A 17,093-nucleotide genomic window follows, 5' to 3' on the forward strand; every position below is an offset into this window, starting at 1 on the left:
TAGAAGGGCCCAGGCTTTTCAAAGAATTTTTTTAATTGGGGCAAAATAAAACCTTTTTTCCTAGCCTTGTTCTCAGAAATGATGGAACTGTTTTGGCTTAAATCTTCCAAAACAAGCCTGAAGCAGGGACCCAGCATGGAAAGTCTGAGCTGAAATCATTGCATCTTGGCAATGTTATAAGCAAGTGAAAAACAGTCTTTTAATGGAGTGAGGTGGTCTCAAAACAAGATAGGGCTTTCCTCTAATAAAGATGTGGTGGCTGATGTGCCTGTCACATTGCTTTCTGAGATGCATCATGTCTAGACTTGGATGATAAGAAGTTGCAGGCATGCACAGTAGTTTGGCTGATCAAGTTCTTGGTTACTGGGTGTGACTTGTAGGTTGATTCAGTGCCTGTAGAAACAGTTTCCTTGTGGTTCTTAATGGCCAGTAAAGTCAGCAAGGCAGTTGATATGCTGCTTTGGCCAGTGAGTCCTGAAGATCATAATGATTTTGCAACCAGAAAACAATTGTTTTAAAAGTCCTGATTACCTATGTACTTCATCTTTCTTCTACTATGAATACTACTCCCAACACTTTGAAAACAATATAAAATTTGTCTGATATGTTTTAATTTTGGTAACATATTTGTTTTCATTAGAACAATAAAAAGGCTCAGATTTTCACCTCTTGGTTTGTGTAATGGTTTTTGCAAGTTCTTTTTGAATTAGCTAACTGCAGTCTGGCACAGATTGTTGGCTTGAGTTCTGGGAGTAGGAAATGTGGTGCTGGCCAACAGGCTTTAATATGACACTTTGAAACTACCATGTTGAAAAGGTTAGGTAGGTATGATCCAGCTAAGCAAGCCATAATAAATGTTATACATATATATATATGTATATGTGTGTGCATACTACAAATACATATGCTATATAATGCTAGTGAGAAGGCAGGAAATTTTAAATCCCAAGTTGTGAATTTGTCTTTGAGGCACTCTCTCTTTTAGTTAGTGTAAGTACCTATGATGCTATACACATACAGAGTTGTCCTTCTACTCTGTAGTGCCCAGGGAATAAATGTGAGAATGAAGAAGTTAAAAAAACCCAACTCCCTAACATTTATTAAAATAAATGAAACCCTTCATGCTCTGTTGTATAAGCCTCTTAAAGGCAGCATAAAAATTTGAGTGTGAAATACATAGATTCTTTTGATCTGATTAAATGTACTGAAACTGGCCTTCCAGACCAATATAACAGGAAAATGTCAGAGTTAACTGAAAATAAAATTCACATATGTTAACCTAGAGATGCTCACACGCACCATGGAGCAAGAATCTGCATTTTAATGTTGTGTGTGTGTGTGTTTGTGTGTATACGCCTCCACAGACAAATATTTCTTTTATGCAACTTCACAACAAAGTCCAAATGCCTAGATGAAAATGAAGGTTTGAGTGCAGTTGGGTCTACTTACATCAGATTTGTTAATTTCTGCTAGATTTGGTTCATCATTCTGAAGCTCAGGTTTTCAAAAGCAAATATCTCATGTTGTGTATCCATTCATGAAAGGTTTTACAACATTACCTAGCACTGTAGTGCTTGAATACCTCCCACAGAGTTCAAAACCAAATCCTCAGAAAGGTAGCTGACATTGTAACAGTCTACTTCCATCAGAGTAGTTGTGGCAGCATTTCTTGGGTTTTCATTCTTTCAGTCTACTTTCCTTCCTCTCTGATAGAGTTTTTTTTCCTCATTCTCTTTCCTCAAGTTCATCTGTTTGTTTTCACCCATCCTCTGTAACTAATATTAGTTGTAGTTGTGAAAAAGCAAAATCAAGTGACTAAGTGTTGCACTTCAATATTTGCATGTTTTAAAATAAACAAAAGGGAGGACTTTTTCAGGAATGACTAAACACTGAAATCTTTTGCTGCAGGATGCTGTGGATGCCAATAGTACACATGCAGTTAAAAAGGGATTAGGCAAATTCATGGAAAATAGATCTCACAGTGACCATAAACAGAATGGTACAGGTGTAACCTCCAGTTCAACAAGTTCTTCAACGCTCTGGGGGCTGAACATAATATAATGGCACAAATAGCTTTACGGCTAATTTGTTTCTTCTACTGCTTTTCCTAAACATCCATTATCACCCCATTGCCTTCCTAGGGCTTGATATGAGGGTCTTTGGACCTTTGTTCTCACATCATCACTGTGATGATGCTCAATATTAAATTATTCTATCACTTCTATGTGCTGCTGAGAAATTTTTGTCTCTCACTTGTCCACCGAAGTCATAGCTAAATGACTAAAACAATCTTGGATATATGATGAAATCCTAGATCCCTGTGATCAAGTCACTAGTATAAAGGACACAGGTATCAAGTGGAGGAGGGCAGACATCCTAGTCCTCATCTCCTCCTCCTTCTCCTCCTCTGAAAAACCCCTTGTGTGAAATAAGGGAGCGTTTTGGTACTGTTCTGACACAGCCCTTGATTAGTCTTCCCACAATAAGGTATGCAACCTAAAGAGGTTGGAATTGCTGTTCCCTCAAACAGGGTTCCTTACCTGGTGTGCAAAAGCCAATCTCACACACACAGAACCAACATCTCAGTTTATTCTATAGTTGTGCAAAGCTGAGTTCTAGGGGTAATTCCACAAAGCTAGCACACTACACAAAGGATCTACAGCCTATTTATCCTATTACATAATTAGTAAAAACCTATCTAAGTTTACACTCTCTGGTCGGTAACTACCATTCCACCTGCTATTGATTAGTAATATATTTAAATTAGCCTCACATGCTGTGTAAATTAGGATGCATGCTCCTTGCGGGTGGTGGTGGGGGGGAGGGGCGCAAGTTTTTTCAGTCTTGAATTGAGTCAGTGGTTGCGATCTCCCGCTGCTGCCTTTACTTCACCCCCAGATTCCACAGAGTTTTGCTGACTTCATGCTTCTTGGGCAATCATCCAGCTTCTGGCACCTTCTGGGGCAGGATGCTCACCTCTTATCCATCTTTTATCTCCTCTTCAGTGATGGGAGTCGATAGTAAGGCCTGGACTCTCAGGCTTACACAAGAGGCCCACAAAGTGTCGGGCTTACACAATAGAGCTGGTGATTAGTGGTCCTTGTGCTTGGTGAGAAACATCTGTATGGGCTACAAGGCTACAGAATGAGCTGCAGTTTTATAGTATGGCAATTCTGTCCTTCCTTCTCTCACCTCTAAACCAAGAAATTTCTTAAAGAACAGTCACTGGAAATGCCTGTTTAAAATAAGAACATTAGGGTCTGTAAATAGTAGGATTAGTGCTTGCAAAATGTCTACCCCACTGTCTGTGATGTTTCATACATGGTTATGGAAACAACATATTGGAAACTGTAAAAATAATTCAGGTTAGAAAGTGTTACTAAGTGGCCTGCGTCTTCACAGTGGCTAAGCAAGGAGATACATTGCATGAAATGTTATGTACCTCCTTTTGATATCTGACATTTCCTTTTTTGCTCAATTTTTGTTCTGGGTACTTAATATTGTGATTATTACGATGCCACATCATCTGACAAGACTCCTCAGTCTAGAGGCAAGAACCTTTCCCTCTTATAAAAACAGCCAAGGAAACTGTTTCACCAAAAAGGATAGAGCCGTAATAGCATATTTCTGGAAAACTAGAAGGGCCCTGGGGGACAGCTAACAATATCGGTGTCCTGTATACATTTCTGTGCAGGCAGTATTCTCTACTAGGTAGTGCAATCCAGTGAATATAGATGTAGCATTAACAGCCTGTGGCCCTAGGTTGTTCTGTTACCTTTATGTTTCTCTTTCATTGTTTGGTTCTGCAACCCATTTGCCCTTGGACAGGAAAGATTTTCAAAAATATTTGTTCAAATGTCACAAGCTTATTATCAATGTCATCCAGTTATTTATGTAGAAGCTTTCATAATCCATTATTTTTCCTGCAAAAGCTTATTGTATTTACATGTCAAGAAATTGAACTTCCCTGGTGAGTACCATTTAAAATCAATTTATTTCAAATGACAGAAGCTTGCAAACATTCTAATTTGGGTTTGATAGCTTACTTGTGTTTTTGATAAATGAGTTTCTGACTGTTTAAGCCAAAGAAAAACAAGTCCTTTAAAATCTAGGTTAATTAAACTAGTTAAAAGTAATTTGGGCTAAACTGATAACATTTGTATCAAATAGCCCTGTGACAATCAGAATGGTTCTCCCATTCCCTGTGCCAGTGATGGATCCCTGGTTTACATGCTTATATAGCTGCATACTAGCGTAACTGACTGAAAAGTCAGGCTTCCCATTTTGTGAAAACATCTCAACTGCTTCTTTGTGTCATGTCACACTTCTGTTTCTGGTGCTTGAATTATTTTTTGATTTTGTAATACCGTGTCACTATATGGAAATCACAACAGTTGCTTCTCACAAAAACCCACCTCAGACTCTATTATAACTGCCTTTCTCCTTTAAGAAATTGAACCTAAATATGTGTCTAAGTGACAGACTGAGTTTTGTGTCTATACTGATATACAATATGCAGTTTAAACCTAGAAATGTTCACTAGGATGAAATCAGGTAAATGAATTTGCTGCAGAGACATAGTTTGCTTTTAAGTCACAAGATTTGGCCACTGTCACAGTTCTGTTTGGCGGGTCTGGCTTTCTAATTGAGCAAGAGCTATAATTTCTGGGATAAAGAGGTAGGAAAGAAAATACACAGAACCTATAGGGATCTGGGGGCATCTTTTCTCCTATTCTCAGTCCAGCTCCCTCCAAACCTCCTTTTAAAAGCTTCCCCATTAGTCTTTCTTGCTGGAGATACTCTACTGCATGTCCTACTCTTTCTTCTCCTCCAAAAGCAGGTAAACTTCGTATGTATACATTTTAATTCACATCTACTTGTAGAGATGCAGAGTGCTAAGGATGAGAAGTCTCTTCTACCTCACATAGTGTCTGCAGCACGACCCAACAACATGTCATGGGAAAAGTGAAACCCTGCTTGCTCTACCAGCTCTTCTCATCTGGCATTGTTCATTACTGATGTAATCCAGGACAGATGCTAAGAACTGATTATTGATACTTTGAAGTTGCAGTCCAGGAACATTGATTAAGCACTGCAAAATAAACAAGCCAGCTTCCAGAAATTGGGGCAATGATTTGGAAGGAAGCTAATGCCCTGGCTATGTCCTGTTGTTGGAACAAAAAGAGATGTGAGAGGAAAATATGCTTTATTTTTCAGTAACACAGCCAACAACTGCCTGCATTTAATAATGTTTTTAATTTAGCCTCCAAGATAGCATGCAAGTCCCGGGAAGGTTTGTTACCTAGTTGAAACAATTAGTATGTTCCTCATCTGTCATGTTTTATGAAGAAAGCATGAGCTGAGCACAAAGATCCCCTTATTCTCTTCTCCAAGGCATAAGATAACTTCATAAAAATTTCTTTTGGAAGAATTGACCTAGGAAATACTTTCATTCAAAACAAGAACAAATGTAAAGCATCATGAGATTAGTCCTACTGAGACTGTAGAAGGTATTCTACATATCTGATATAGGGTGAAAATGAGTAGCTGAGTAAATCCAAATTGATACAGTTTTGGTAGGTAAAGTTCAAATAGCCAAAGGTGTCCCTTAATAACAAAAAGAGGATATTTAGGACAAAATAAGAGTGAATAAATTTGACCTGTGAATGAAAATATGTTCTACACCAATGCTTAAAACCAAATCAAGTATATAACAACCAAATAAGTCAACAGGACAATGAACAATTTCAGTACATTTGCTATAGGTAATACTGGAAACTCTACATTCCCAAGCACAAGCTCCCCCACACCTGTAAAATTATAAAGTCTGCTTGGGGCAGCATGTCACTCAACACCACAGAAAGCAAGTGCAGAATTAGTAACGATAAAGCTGCAGATGACAAAGCTGAACAAGTTACAAGTGTCACTGAAACAGATCAATCCTTTGATTGTAGAAAAGCTACTGGTTCAGTGGCCTTTGAGAGACCAACAGTTACTGTTGTTATGCTTTTGAAATGGAGGGCTTTCTGCAGGATCCAGTAGGTAATTACATACCTTGTATGGAACAAATTATTGCAATTTAAGAATAAAGAACTTGATCCTGCTCCCAGTGATGTCAATAGGAAAACATCACTTACAACATGATTTCACAGTGTGGAAATGTTGTTTCACAAATGAGGACTGACCTCATCCTTTCATGTGTGGTTTTCTGAAGATTCTTGGGTTTAGGACTATAATATGTCTTTAGTTTATTACAAATGTTCACCAGAATGCATTTATTAAAAGTCTGGTGAATGACATCCACCCAGCGTCAGCATTTGTTGTATTGTTTATTCCAGGAGATGCTACGATTTTTTTATAGATCACGCCTGTTTCTTGAGAATGAACTTTAAAAGTAGGAAATAATTTTTGTCCCGTTAGACTTTAAGGCTAAGAGAGCAACTCTACAGATTAAAAAAAAAAAAAAACAAAAAAGAAAAAAGGAAAAAAAAGAAAAAAGAAAAAAAAAAGCAAAAGGCCAGTTTTAGGCCACTATACACTGAGCAGTTGTGCATGCTGTGCAGGAGCATTCCTCAAGTCAACACCTGTAACAGTTTACAAGACAGATAATCACTGTTACGAGGATTGGTTTTGAAAATTGCTCCATCCTGAGCAGCATAATCCATACATGCTTCAAAGGTTAAAGTGTAGTTACATCCCAGGCTGTTTTGGAAGCAAATGGGTAAATAAATGCTACTTAGCAAAGAAATCTAGCAAAAGCCAGTATAATGACCATATTGAAGGTGTTACCAAAACTGTTAAAAAAGGACATACTAAATAATGAATGAACAACTTTTAACAACCTTTTTGTATCCGTGTGAAACTGTCAGTCAACATTTAAGCTCAAATATGTAACTGAGATGTTTACAGTTGTTCCAGAATATTAAACTGTTAGAAGTTACATTCATCCATCTCTAGTCACTAGCTCAGACCTCATCACAAAGGAATTGTTTTGAAAAGCTCCTCCCAGATTATGGTCAGAACCCCAGTGGTCAGACAGACGTTTGCAGTAGTTAGGCAAAGAAAACTGCCAGCAGTATTTTCACAAAATAAACCTTATTGTGTCTTCTGTAGTTCAAACAGATCTGTGTCAGCCTTGGGAGAAGGGCAGCTGGGAATCTCGTAGTTTCTTTATTTTGTCATCTCATGAGTTACTTGTATTTTCCATGGCAGAATTAATGTCAAGTAGAACTTTGTCTACAAAATAAAAAAAACCCCAAACTTTGGTACTTTTGTGCAGAAAAAAAAAAAAAAAAAAAAAAAGATAGGACAAGGGGTAATGGCTTTAAACTGAAAGAGGGTAGGTTTAGATTAGATGTAAGGAAGAAATTCTTCACTATGAAGGTGGTGAGACACTGGCACAGGTTGCCCAGAGAAGCTGTGGCTGCCCCCTCCCTGGCAGTGTTCAAGGCCAGGTTGAACAGGGCTTTGAGCAACCTGGTCTAGTGGAAGGTGTCCCTGCCCATGGCAGGGGGGTTGGAACTAGATGATCTTTAAGGTCCCTTCCAACTCAAATCATTCTATGAAAACGTCTTGGACACTATTCTCAATCTTCACAAACCCAGATGAATACTGTGAATGATGCTTAGAATTTCCAGCCACCTGCTCTATGATATCATAGACTTGTGTCACTCTGAATAATCCCATTTTATGCAGCAGTTTCACCTTATCTCATCTCTGTTGTTCTTTGTCTTTTGCCACAGCCATTTCTCTTGGCCATCACTCTGCATTACTCTTCCAAATTTATTTTTCCATGGATAAAACCTACTCGTTGTAAGGATAAGATAGCTGAGGACATTTAAGCTGTTCATGTTGTTTTTTTGGGGGAGGAAAACCACAACAGCCTCAGTGAGTCATGTTTTCTCATGCACTAAAAAATACACACTCTGTTAATAAAATGGAAACTACATACAGAGGTACATCATTTGCCTATAAAAGAAAACTTTCTATTGAATGAAAACTTAGATCTAAACCCCATTGGATTTGAAATTTCAGCCATTGGCAGTATTAGTATGTGCCAAAACAAAGTGGATTCATAATTTCTGTTCTGTAGATGTCAAAATTATTAGCTCATTTGGAAAAATCTAAAATTTCAGATTCTTAACAGTGCCATCTTTTGTTAGATACCTGAAACCTCCTTTATGCATTGCAGGTTGTCTTTGTCAGCTGGTGTAAAAGCTTCTGGGACTGTGGACTTGTGGCACTGGATGATGTATCATTGAGCCTGGGAAGTTGCCAGGCTGCTGGTAAGACCATACATATTTGTTGTCTAACAGCTGCTACCCTTTTTAGTAAGAGTTCGTCTCATACCTTCATTTTCTAAGCCTATCCTACAGCTGCCTTCGTCCCACTGTGATTTCTTTTCTTTTTCCAGTAAGTACTGCATAAACGCTATTTTTGCAGTAGCACATATACATCGAGGACCAGTTTTTGTTCACAGGGGCACCAGCTAACTTCTAATTAACTTCACTGACTCCGGTGCAAGTTGTATATAGGTGAGCGTTCCTTTTGGGACATTACAATTTTTTAAGAAACAGCAGTCCAACTCAGGGGAAAGTAGTTTCCAAATGGCTTTTAGAAAACCAGGAATGGACCCAAAAGCAATATTTTCAAAACACAGCATTATTCTTTTTAATCCAGAAGTACAGTTGTGCAAGGCCAAGACACAGTCCCTTATCTGAGCTGCAGTTCTCTAAAGAGAGATGAGTTGAACTCTCACTCCTGTAGTGGGAGGAACTGAAAGTTTTTGAGCCTTTACCCTCTGACATGCACTGGCTAACCTCTCTGAACTCACACAAACTCCCTCTTTCTGTTTTTTTGAGGTTTGACAATGCAACACTTGTATCCTAATTTGGAAACCATTCTCATGAGACAGGCATAACCTATACTCCCATTTTTTGGAATAAAGCCATGCCTTTGAAATGGTGATGAGGCTGACCTACCATGACATTTATATTCCCATGTAATAAGAACTTTGTAACGACCTCTTTTGATTGGATTTCATGCATTCAGGCAGCTAACCATTACAGAACAGAGAAGTCACATGTATAAAACAAGATGCTGTTTTTCTAAAGTATTTCTGACAGTTGTCTGTTTTGCCTTTCTGTAGTTCTGTTCTGTAATTTGAAAAGGAACCAGAGGTGCAGAATTGATACTTGAGTGTATAGTCATATGAGGACTTGTCACTGATGGCAGCAAAAAATGCCAAAAAAATTGCCCCAGAGTATGTGAGCATCAAGGCTTCCTTCTTTCCAAAAGGTGAAAGCAGCTCAGAGTGTCTATTCCTGAACTACAAATTCAGGTTATAGCAGAAGAGCTGACAGAAGATTCCTGGTGAGCACCTGAATTGTCAACTTTCTCTCTTCTGCATCATTTAATAGAATTGAAATAATGAAAATACTGTAGTAACTGTAGCTCTGTCATGTATTGTATGCAATAGTAGAATCTGGTGCCAAGAGAACATAAGAGAGCTAAATGTGGCATTTGATTTGTGATCACAGAAACTCCAATCTTTGACAAGGCTCATTTAATATGCATGCTATACATGCTGGAGCTCATTAAACTGCTTGGGGTGCCACCATAATGAAAAAAATTACACTGGTAGAGCCCATTGCAGAGTAAGAGCTATGATGAGATAATAGACTACGAGATGTTTTAAAGAATATTAGTACAGGTGTAATCTCTCCATATATCTGTCTAAGATATTTGCAATTTTAAACAATGTCCTCTCCTTATAGATCTATTGCCGCCCAATCCTGGAGAGTGTACTTTTGAAAAAGATCAGTGTGTGTTTACCCAGAAGAAGAGAGGTCGTGGGAGTTGGCACAGGAGGAGGGGTCCAACTCCCACTTCTTACACTGGACCAAAAGGAGACCACACTACTGGGGTAGGTGAGTTAAGCTCCACATTGAACTTTCAGAACAGAGATTGATAGTTAATCAAAAATACTTTGAAATTATAACCTAGAACACAGAGGGAGTTTTTACTCTTCTGTTCAGAACAGTTATTAATAAAATGAAGCAAACACGTTTCTTAGGGACCTGTGGGTGGTTTTGAGAATATGATGTTTAATGTGAATTATCTGCAGACCAAGGGGGTAATTTGGTCATCGTGTCCTAAAGTAGCCCTTTCCTTTGGAAGAAAACAGCACAGGATGAGTCTCCAGAGTCCGCAGAAGAGCCATCTTCCAAACTCCTAGCTTACGTGAATGTTCCCTGAAACTAAAAGGCAAACAAGTGGTTGGGGGCTCTTTTGCATCAATACTTTTCTGTTCAAGCTTACAAAGAAAACATGGATAATAAAAGAGGTTCCACAAACCCTTTGTCTTGAAAATCTGCTCCATAACCTCACATGTGTAATTTAAAGTATTCAGGCAAGTGGAGCCCCGGTTAGCATGAGTGATCACACAGAAAACTGCATCAGAATTGCCCCCACAGCGGGGGAAGTTACTGGTGACTGGAAATGATGAACTGTGACACTGCCTTGGGTGTTTGTGTTCCTGCAGAAGAGGACCTCAGTAACAACTTCACTGACTTCAGTATAACGGATGAAACTGCCCTGAGGCTTGTGAACTTTAAATGCTTACACAGGTTTTAAAAGGCTTCTGGGGCCTTTGTATTTGCTCTCCTTCACAGTGGTTAGCATTCATTCAACAAGTTATAGTCAGTTGCAGACAAGCTGGCTTATTCACAGTAGCCATCTATCCAGCCCGTTAAAAATTTTAGCTGGATTACAAAAACAGTTGGCCTGCTCAAAAGGCTCATGAAAAGCTGTTATTATTCTGTCAACTGTGACTGAGTGTAATCCACGTTAAGCATTATCAAGCATAGTTATTTCAGCTGTGCATATGAAGTCTCTTGCTCTATGCAAGCTTAATTCAAGTTTCTCTGGAAAACTGTTTTGTTTCTAGTTAACAAAATAACAAATGTTTTGTCTTGTTTCTGATCTCTTTATCTAAAAAGATGGCTTTGTGCACATTCAGCAAAATCTCCCCTTCCTACCTCCTGGTAAAATTTCTGTAGTAGCTGCAGTCTGAGCAAAGTATGGAGATTGACTGGTGTATGGGACTGTATGGCCAAAATCCTACGTGTGGAATTGAGAATGCAGATGGCAATTTTTCTTTTTGGCTTGAAATTTTAGATCATCAAGAAATAATGTTCTTCCATTGTTAATTCTAAACAGTACTGATTCTGGGTAAAAATATGAATAGCCTTCAGAGATAAGTAAGCTTTAAACCTTAAAACTTCTCGTATGTGTTATGAAATAAAACTGAGAAACATTACTTACAAATCTGACCATACTATGACCAGATCAATTGGCTAAATTATCTAAGTGGAAAATGTAGGCTATCTACAAATCAAGAATGTTTTCCCAATAATGACACCTTTGTACTGTGGAATGACTTTCAAAAGGGTATATTGAAATCTTGTCCCTTTTCCATTTATCAATTAGATGACATTAGACTGAATTAGATGACATACTGTCTGTAAGTCTTTGTTACTTGTGCTGTCTAGTTATTCTGCATCACTAGACATGTGATCACCAGCTTTAAAATAAGTGAGAATTTTTCCTAAAAATTTTTAAAGTTCATTTGAGAATTTTTATTTTGAAATGCGGGTGTTGGACTGGCATCTGTAGGCAATCTCTGTATTATCTGGCAGACCCTTCTTTTTCTACAAAATACAATCCAAAAGGACCACATCACATTAAAGTTGCTGGTTGTTTTGGTAGGTAACCAAATTCAATTTGGTAAAAGGATTCAACATTCAGGTTGGTTTGGTGCTTTTTTCCCCCCTGGTTATTCCCTAGATAATATATTTTATTCTTCCTCTTTCAAATACTGTATATCCCAGCTCTTCTGTTTCAAGGACAATAACCCTCTCCTTATAATAGGAGCAATACTTAGGAATTTCTTGCTCAAGAAAAGGAATGGTCTGTTAGCACAATTTTCTTGATTAGATTCTAAGGCAGAAACTGACTAGACCTATTTTCATTTTATGTAGATCACTAAGCATTCTGAGATTGGAAGCTGATAGCTGGACTTTAGAACTGGTGAAGCAAGAGAATCTTTTAAGCCTGGCCTGCGACAACAACATTTATTCCTTATTTCACACATCCCTTTGCAGCAAGATGTGCTGAGGAATATGTGGATTTGAATTCACAAACCCAAGAGCTGATCTAGTCTTTCCAACAAGTTTGTTATATGATTCAGGCCTTAGAGCTAAATGCAAGTTATTTTATTATACTATAGTATGAGCTGTAGGTTTTGATTTCTAACTCAAGGAACTTTTAAGCATAGTGAACCTCAAAATCCTCACAATGGCTTGCACAAGGTTTGGTATAAATAGCCTTGGGAATTCACCAATACACTGTAAGAAATTATCTTTTCGTTACAGACCTACAGCTGTAATCTTCCTTTTCACCCTTTCACTTTACTGCTGCTTACCACCAAACTACAACTCAGGTTAGAGGGGATGTCTTCAGCAGGAGTTTGTGTAGATAACAGGACTCATGAGTATCATGAGAGACACCCCAAGCATCCATCAGCTGCTCTAGAGTCTCTCAGCTTTTCTCCTGCCTCACTGATCCTTTGGAGTCCCCTCTGCCCCTGAGGCCAATCTCACTGCCAGGACTTGTGGTGACAGAAGGGCAGCTTGTTTTCTCCAACACCATAAAAAGGGAGCAGTTGGACTGCATGAAGAGCTGCTGCAAAATCTGAGTTCATTGCCTGCTGGTGGACTGTACATCTCAAGACACAGAACAGCTGCAATATGCAGCAGATGGGACGTGAGGATGCTCCTCAGTCTTTTGACACACTTTGGTTTGCTCCAACTGGAAATAACCAAATGATGGATTGACTGGGATGGGGGGGATTAATTTGCTTGCCACCAATTAATGACTAATTTTTCCACAGATCAGAGTTCATGACAATCATTCATTCATTCATTCATTCATGGATTCTAGAGTCTAGTTTTCCTTGTGTCTTCACAAATTGGTCATGGAAAGAAAAATGTTATTGGTGTCATATGTGATTTAAAACAGGTATTTCAATTAATGTGCTTTGTTAACAGCATCAGCTCCAACCACTGCCTAAACTGTACCCTCAGATGTACACGCAGCTGTTTCTGAATTCCAATTAATCAGCCACTGTCAGAGTGCATTCCTGGTTTATGAACAGCTATGATTTTTAGTTCCTTTGTAGTCCTTTCTGTTGCTATGTATTTCATCAGATATAAACAAGTTTTTAAGTGTTCTTATATTAGCATTCACAAATATTACCATTATTACACTACACAATTATTACAATTATCACAAACATTACAGTTCACGGATATGAGTCTATGACATAAAAATCTTTATCAAAATAGTTTCAATCATAGCTTTTTATATAATGAGCATGTTGAGCTTCATGAACATGCTGAGAGAATGTGTTCTACTTTGCTAATATTTGGTGTGTATCTCTTTAAGGATACTACATGTATATAGAGGCCTCCAACATGGTCTATGGACAGAGAGCATACCTAGTTTCAGGATCACTAAGAGGAACCTCTGGGAAACAGTGCTTGACATTTTTCTATCACATGTATGGAGCTGGGACTGGATTATTAAGTGTTTATCTAAAAAAGGAAGGTGATGATGAAGAGATTCCTTTGTGGAGGAGGACAGGGGAACAAAGCATCTCATGGCTAAGGGGACTGATAGAATATGAAAGTGATAGAAACTACCAGGTAAGAAAAAACAAACAAAAAACAGTCAAAATGGAATATTGAACTGCACTGTGTGCTAGAATCCAAGTTTTGTGTTGTATACAAAAAATTTAAGTGTTAAAATGTAGATAGCATTGAATGAATACCTGAACAAGCTGAAGTAACACGTAATTTCTTCCAGATGAAGGTAGGGAGGGAATTATTAAAGACTTTAATACATTAATTCAATTTTTTAAAAGTACTTAAATGCTGTTTTCTCATCATTTATTGTCAGTAGTAGTATTTTATATTTAGATCACTTGTGCAATTTCTTTTCCTTCAGCTATCTACAGCCCTGTCTAGATTTGACATAACCATTAAGCTGTGATAAAATGGGTGCTTCTTCCAGGATGGTCTTTCTGGGGTGGTACCAAAGGCAAGGGATGATGCAAAGCCAGAGTTCTGCCTTTGGTTTCAACAGTGTCATCATTTCAGTATTGCCAGAGACAAAGCCTGCTTCAGTTTCTATCAGAGGAAGCTGAAATTGCTATTGACTGAAATGCACTGGGCACAAAACCGCACTGGTCACTGACTAAAGATGTTGTGTGGGGCTTTTTTTAATCACTTTACCTTAAGAGCCTAGAAATTAAATAGAAAAAAAAATAAAGAAACCTTTTACTGAAAAACAAGTTTAGCTTCATCAGTAAGACCATAAAATAATATTGTAAGGCTTTTTTTTCCCCTCAAGTCTTGCTTGCGTATGGGAAATACACAGTGACACATTTGGGCTGAAAAGCAAGACAGAAATGCCACATCACTAGAGAAAATTTATCAGTGGTCAGTTTAATAATTGAAATAAAATAAAACAATAATAACAATAATAAGTACAAATGGGTAATGCACAATGTGATTGCTCACCACCCACTGACCGATACCCATCCTGTCCCCAGCCAGTGATGCTGGAAAAGCCAAGATCCTGCAACCACAATCCTGGAAGCGAGAGAGAACCCCCCTCCTTCCCAGCCGACCCTCCTCTATATACTGAGCTTGACGTTACATGATATGGAATATTTCATTGATTAATCTGAGTCCGGTGCTCTGGCCGTGCTCCCTCCCAGATTCTTGTACAGCTGTGAACGGGCAGGACATGGGGAGCTGGAGAGTCCTTGATCTCTTAGCAACTGAAAAGATCAGTGTATTATCAGCATTCTTCTCATACCAAATCCCATACTGAATCCAAAGCACGGCACTATTCTAGCTAAGAAGAAAAATTAACCCAGCCAAAACCATGACAATAACATACAACACTTCCTTAAAAAACTGTGATAACAAATTTGCTTCTTTCAGCACAGCACACACCCAAATTCTCTGACCAGGTCAATCAGTCCACTAATGGAACATAGAAGTTTCAGTCCACTGATGGAGCATAGAAGTTGCCAAGAAACAGGCTTTCAGGACACATTAGATCCTTCAATAGACTGCATGGGTATTATTTTTTTTAGTCCTTCTTCCTGTGGGATTCATAAAAAGCTGTGTCTTACCTTTACAGATTATTTTTGAGGCGATCCGCGGTGTGTCAATGAGAAGTGACACTGCTATTGATGATATTCTGTTCCAAGCAGGACCCTGTTTAGGTAAGTTTAAACATACTTTGTTTCTTTTAGGAGACACTTATCAATTCACAGTGGTTTTTGTAATTAGACAGGTGATACTTCTTCCCTTGAATCCCCACTGCATAGATCTCAGTTTAGTATCATGCTGCTGGGTTAGTGCAGAATTTTTGTTTTCTGGTAAGATGCGAGACCATCCTCAGAATCTGGAGTAGTAAAGATGCTGTAACACTTTCTAAAAACTGTATGGCAGTCCCTTTTAAATCCACTATGGTAATTACATTCTGTCTTATGCACTCTTATGTATGCTGTTTCTCTTTTCTTTGTATTCCAGAAATGGAAGAAATTCAGTTTTCATCAGGCTATCCTGACAGCTTAAATGAAATTGAGTATTAAATACAGTCTGCTGAAAGGAATGAAGTGTGTAGATTTATATGTGAGAAACTGCACAAACTGCCCGTTTTAAAATATGTTTTAAGTAAATACTGGACAAGTTTGAATATGCACCGATGTATAGGAAGAACTCAGAGCACTCATGTTCCCCGCCTCTGCAATGAAATTATTGACTCAGGGCTTCTTAGACTGTTTTTTTTCAATATTTTTGCTCTTTTGCATGAGGTATCAGTTATTATATAAAAGCTTCCCATTTTGCACAGATCATTCACCTTAATGCTATTTTTTAAAATAACATTTCTGATATATAGGTAAAAAGAGGAAAGTAAAGGTGCACAATTAAAATCCAATATTGTGTTATCTTAAATCTGCATTCAGTGAATGTTTTGTGATGGGTACCAAATGGATTTTTGTTAAGGAAATTATAAATATTTTGAAATAATAAAGAAAATAGTATTAGCTACTAGTAATAGCCTACAGGTTAAGTGCAATTATTCATGATGACAAATCTCTCTGGGAAACTCTTAACACTCTGATGGCAATTTTTTGTGGTTTTGTCTTCTTTTACTATAACAAATATGTTTGTCATTCTTGCCAATAACAAACTCACTTTTAGTGTTCCAGTTAATTCAGTGTAAGCTGCTGACATTGAACTATATGAAATGAAACATTTGAAGCCATATGTTTTCTGGCATACAAGTCTTTGTTTTTTTTTTTAATAAATCAGTTTGTACACTCACAGAGAATGTACTTATACTTTACCCAACCACAGATGCCTTGCATTTATATTAACAGGAAACTAAATTCACACAAATTGTTATTTTTTAAGGTTTTATGTGTTTGTGTGTAAGATTTTGGTTTGGAATTATTATAACTTCCTAATAAAATATAACTTTGAAAATCATCTTACTGCTCTGCTCTAGACTTTATAGTTATCAGTGTAAAGAGAAACAACTGAACCTAATCTAATAGTCTGAATTCAATATTTTGAATATGAACAAAATGAAATGTGTAGGCCACATCACCTAAGACAGCTAACAGAAAGAATTATCTGGCCTGCTGCAAGAAGTTCCTGTATTGAGCCATAGAACTTATTCTTACAGCCACCACATTCAAGCTTCTGCAAGATGTAAGCCCTGAAAAGTGGGAAAAGGCTTTGTTCCTTTTAGAACAAAGTATACATTTTTCCTAATGGCCTATAAGGATCAACAGCACCTGGAACAATCTAGCTCCTTGCATCTTTAATTTTCATTTTGGTGACCCAAACAATTGAAGAGATTGTTCAATTAAATACATTCAGTACTAACACGTTTAGTTGACCACACAGATTGAAACATTTTATTATTTCCTAGAGACTGAGGAAGAG

At 37.8% G+C, this 17,093-nt stretch overlaps 1 protein-coding gene across 2 annotated transcripts in view; it reads left to right on the plus strand.

Moving 5' to 3' along the window:
• The window catches only part of MAMDC2 (MAM domain containing 2), a 68,083-nt gene extending 51,452 nt beyond the window's left edge, over positions 1–16,631 (plus strand). Inside the window, exons 10-14 of one of the 2 annotated variants that reach the window (XM_074813183.1) lie at positions 8,192–8,285; positions 9,777–9,929; positions 13,507–13,766; positions 15,274–15,358; positions 15,669–16,631. In XM_074813183.1, the coding sequence (XP_074669284.1) occupies positions 8,192–8,285; positions 9,777–9,929; positions 13,507–13,766; positions 15,274–15,358; positions 15,669–15,730 (654 nt within the window). In that variant the 3' untranslated portion in view covers positions 15,731–16,631. Of the gene's footprint in view, positions 1–8,191; positions 8,286–9,776; positions 9,930–13,506; positions 13,767–15,273; positions 15,359–15,668 lie in introns of those variants that run through there. The other variant, XM_074813184.1, reaches the window with a different exon arrangement.
• The last annotated feature ends 462 nt before the right edge of the window (positions 16,632–17,093 follow it).

The sequence above is a fragment of the Strix aluco genome, chromosome Z, assembly GCF_031877795.1.
Source record: "Strix aluco isolate bStrAlu1 chromosome Z, bStrAlu1.hap1, whole genome shotgun sequence".
NCBI classification, from domain to species: Eukaryota; Metazoa; Chordata; class Aves; order Strigiformes; family Strigidae; genus Strix; species Strix aluco.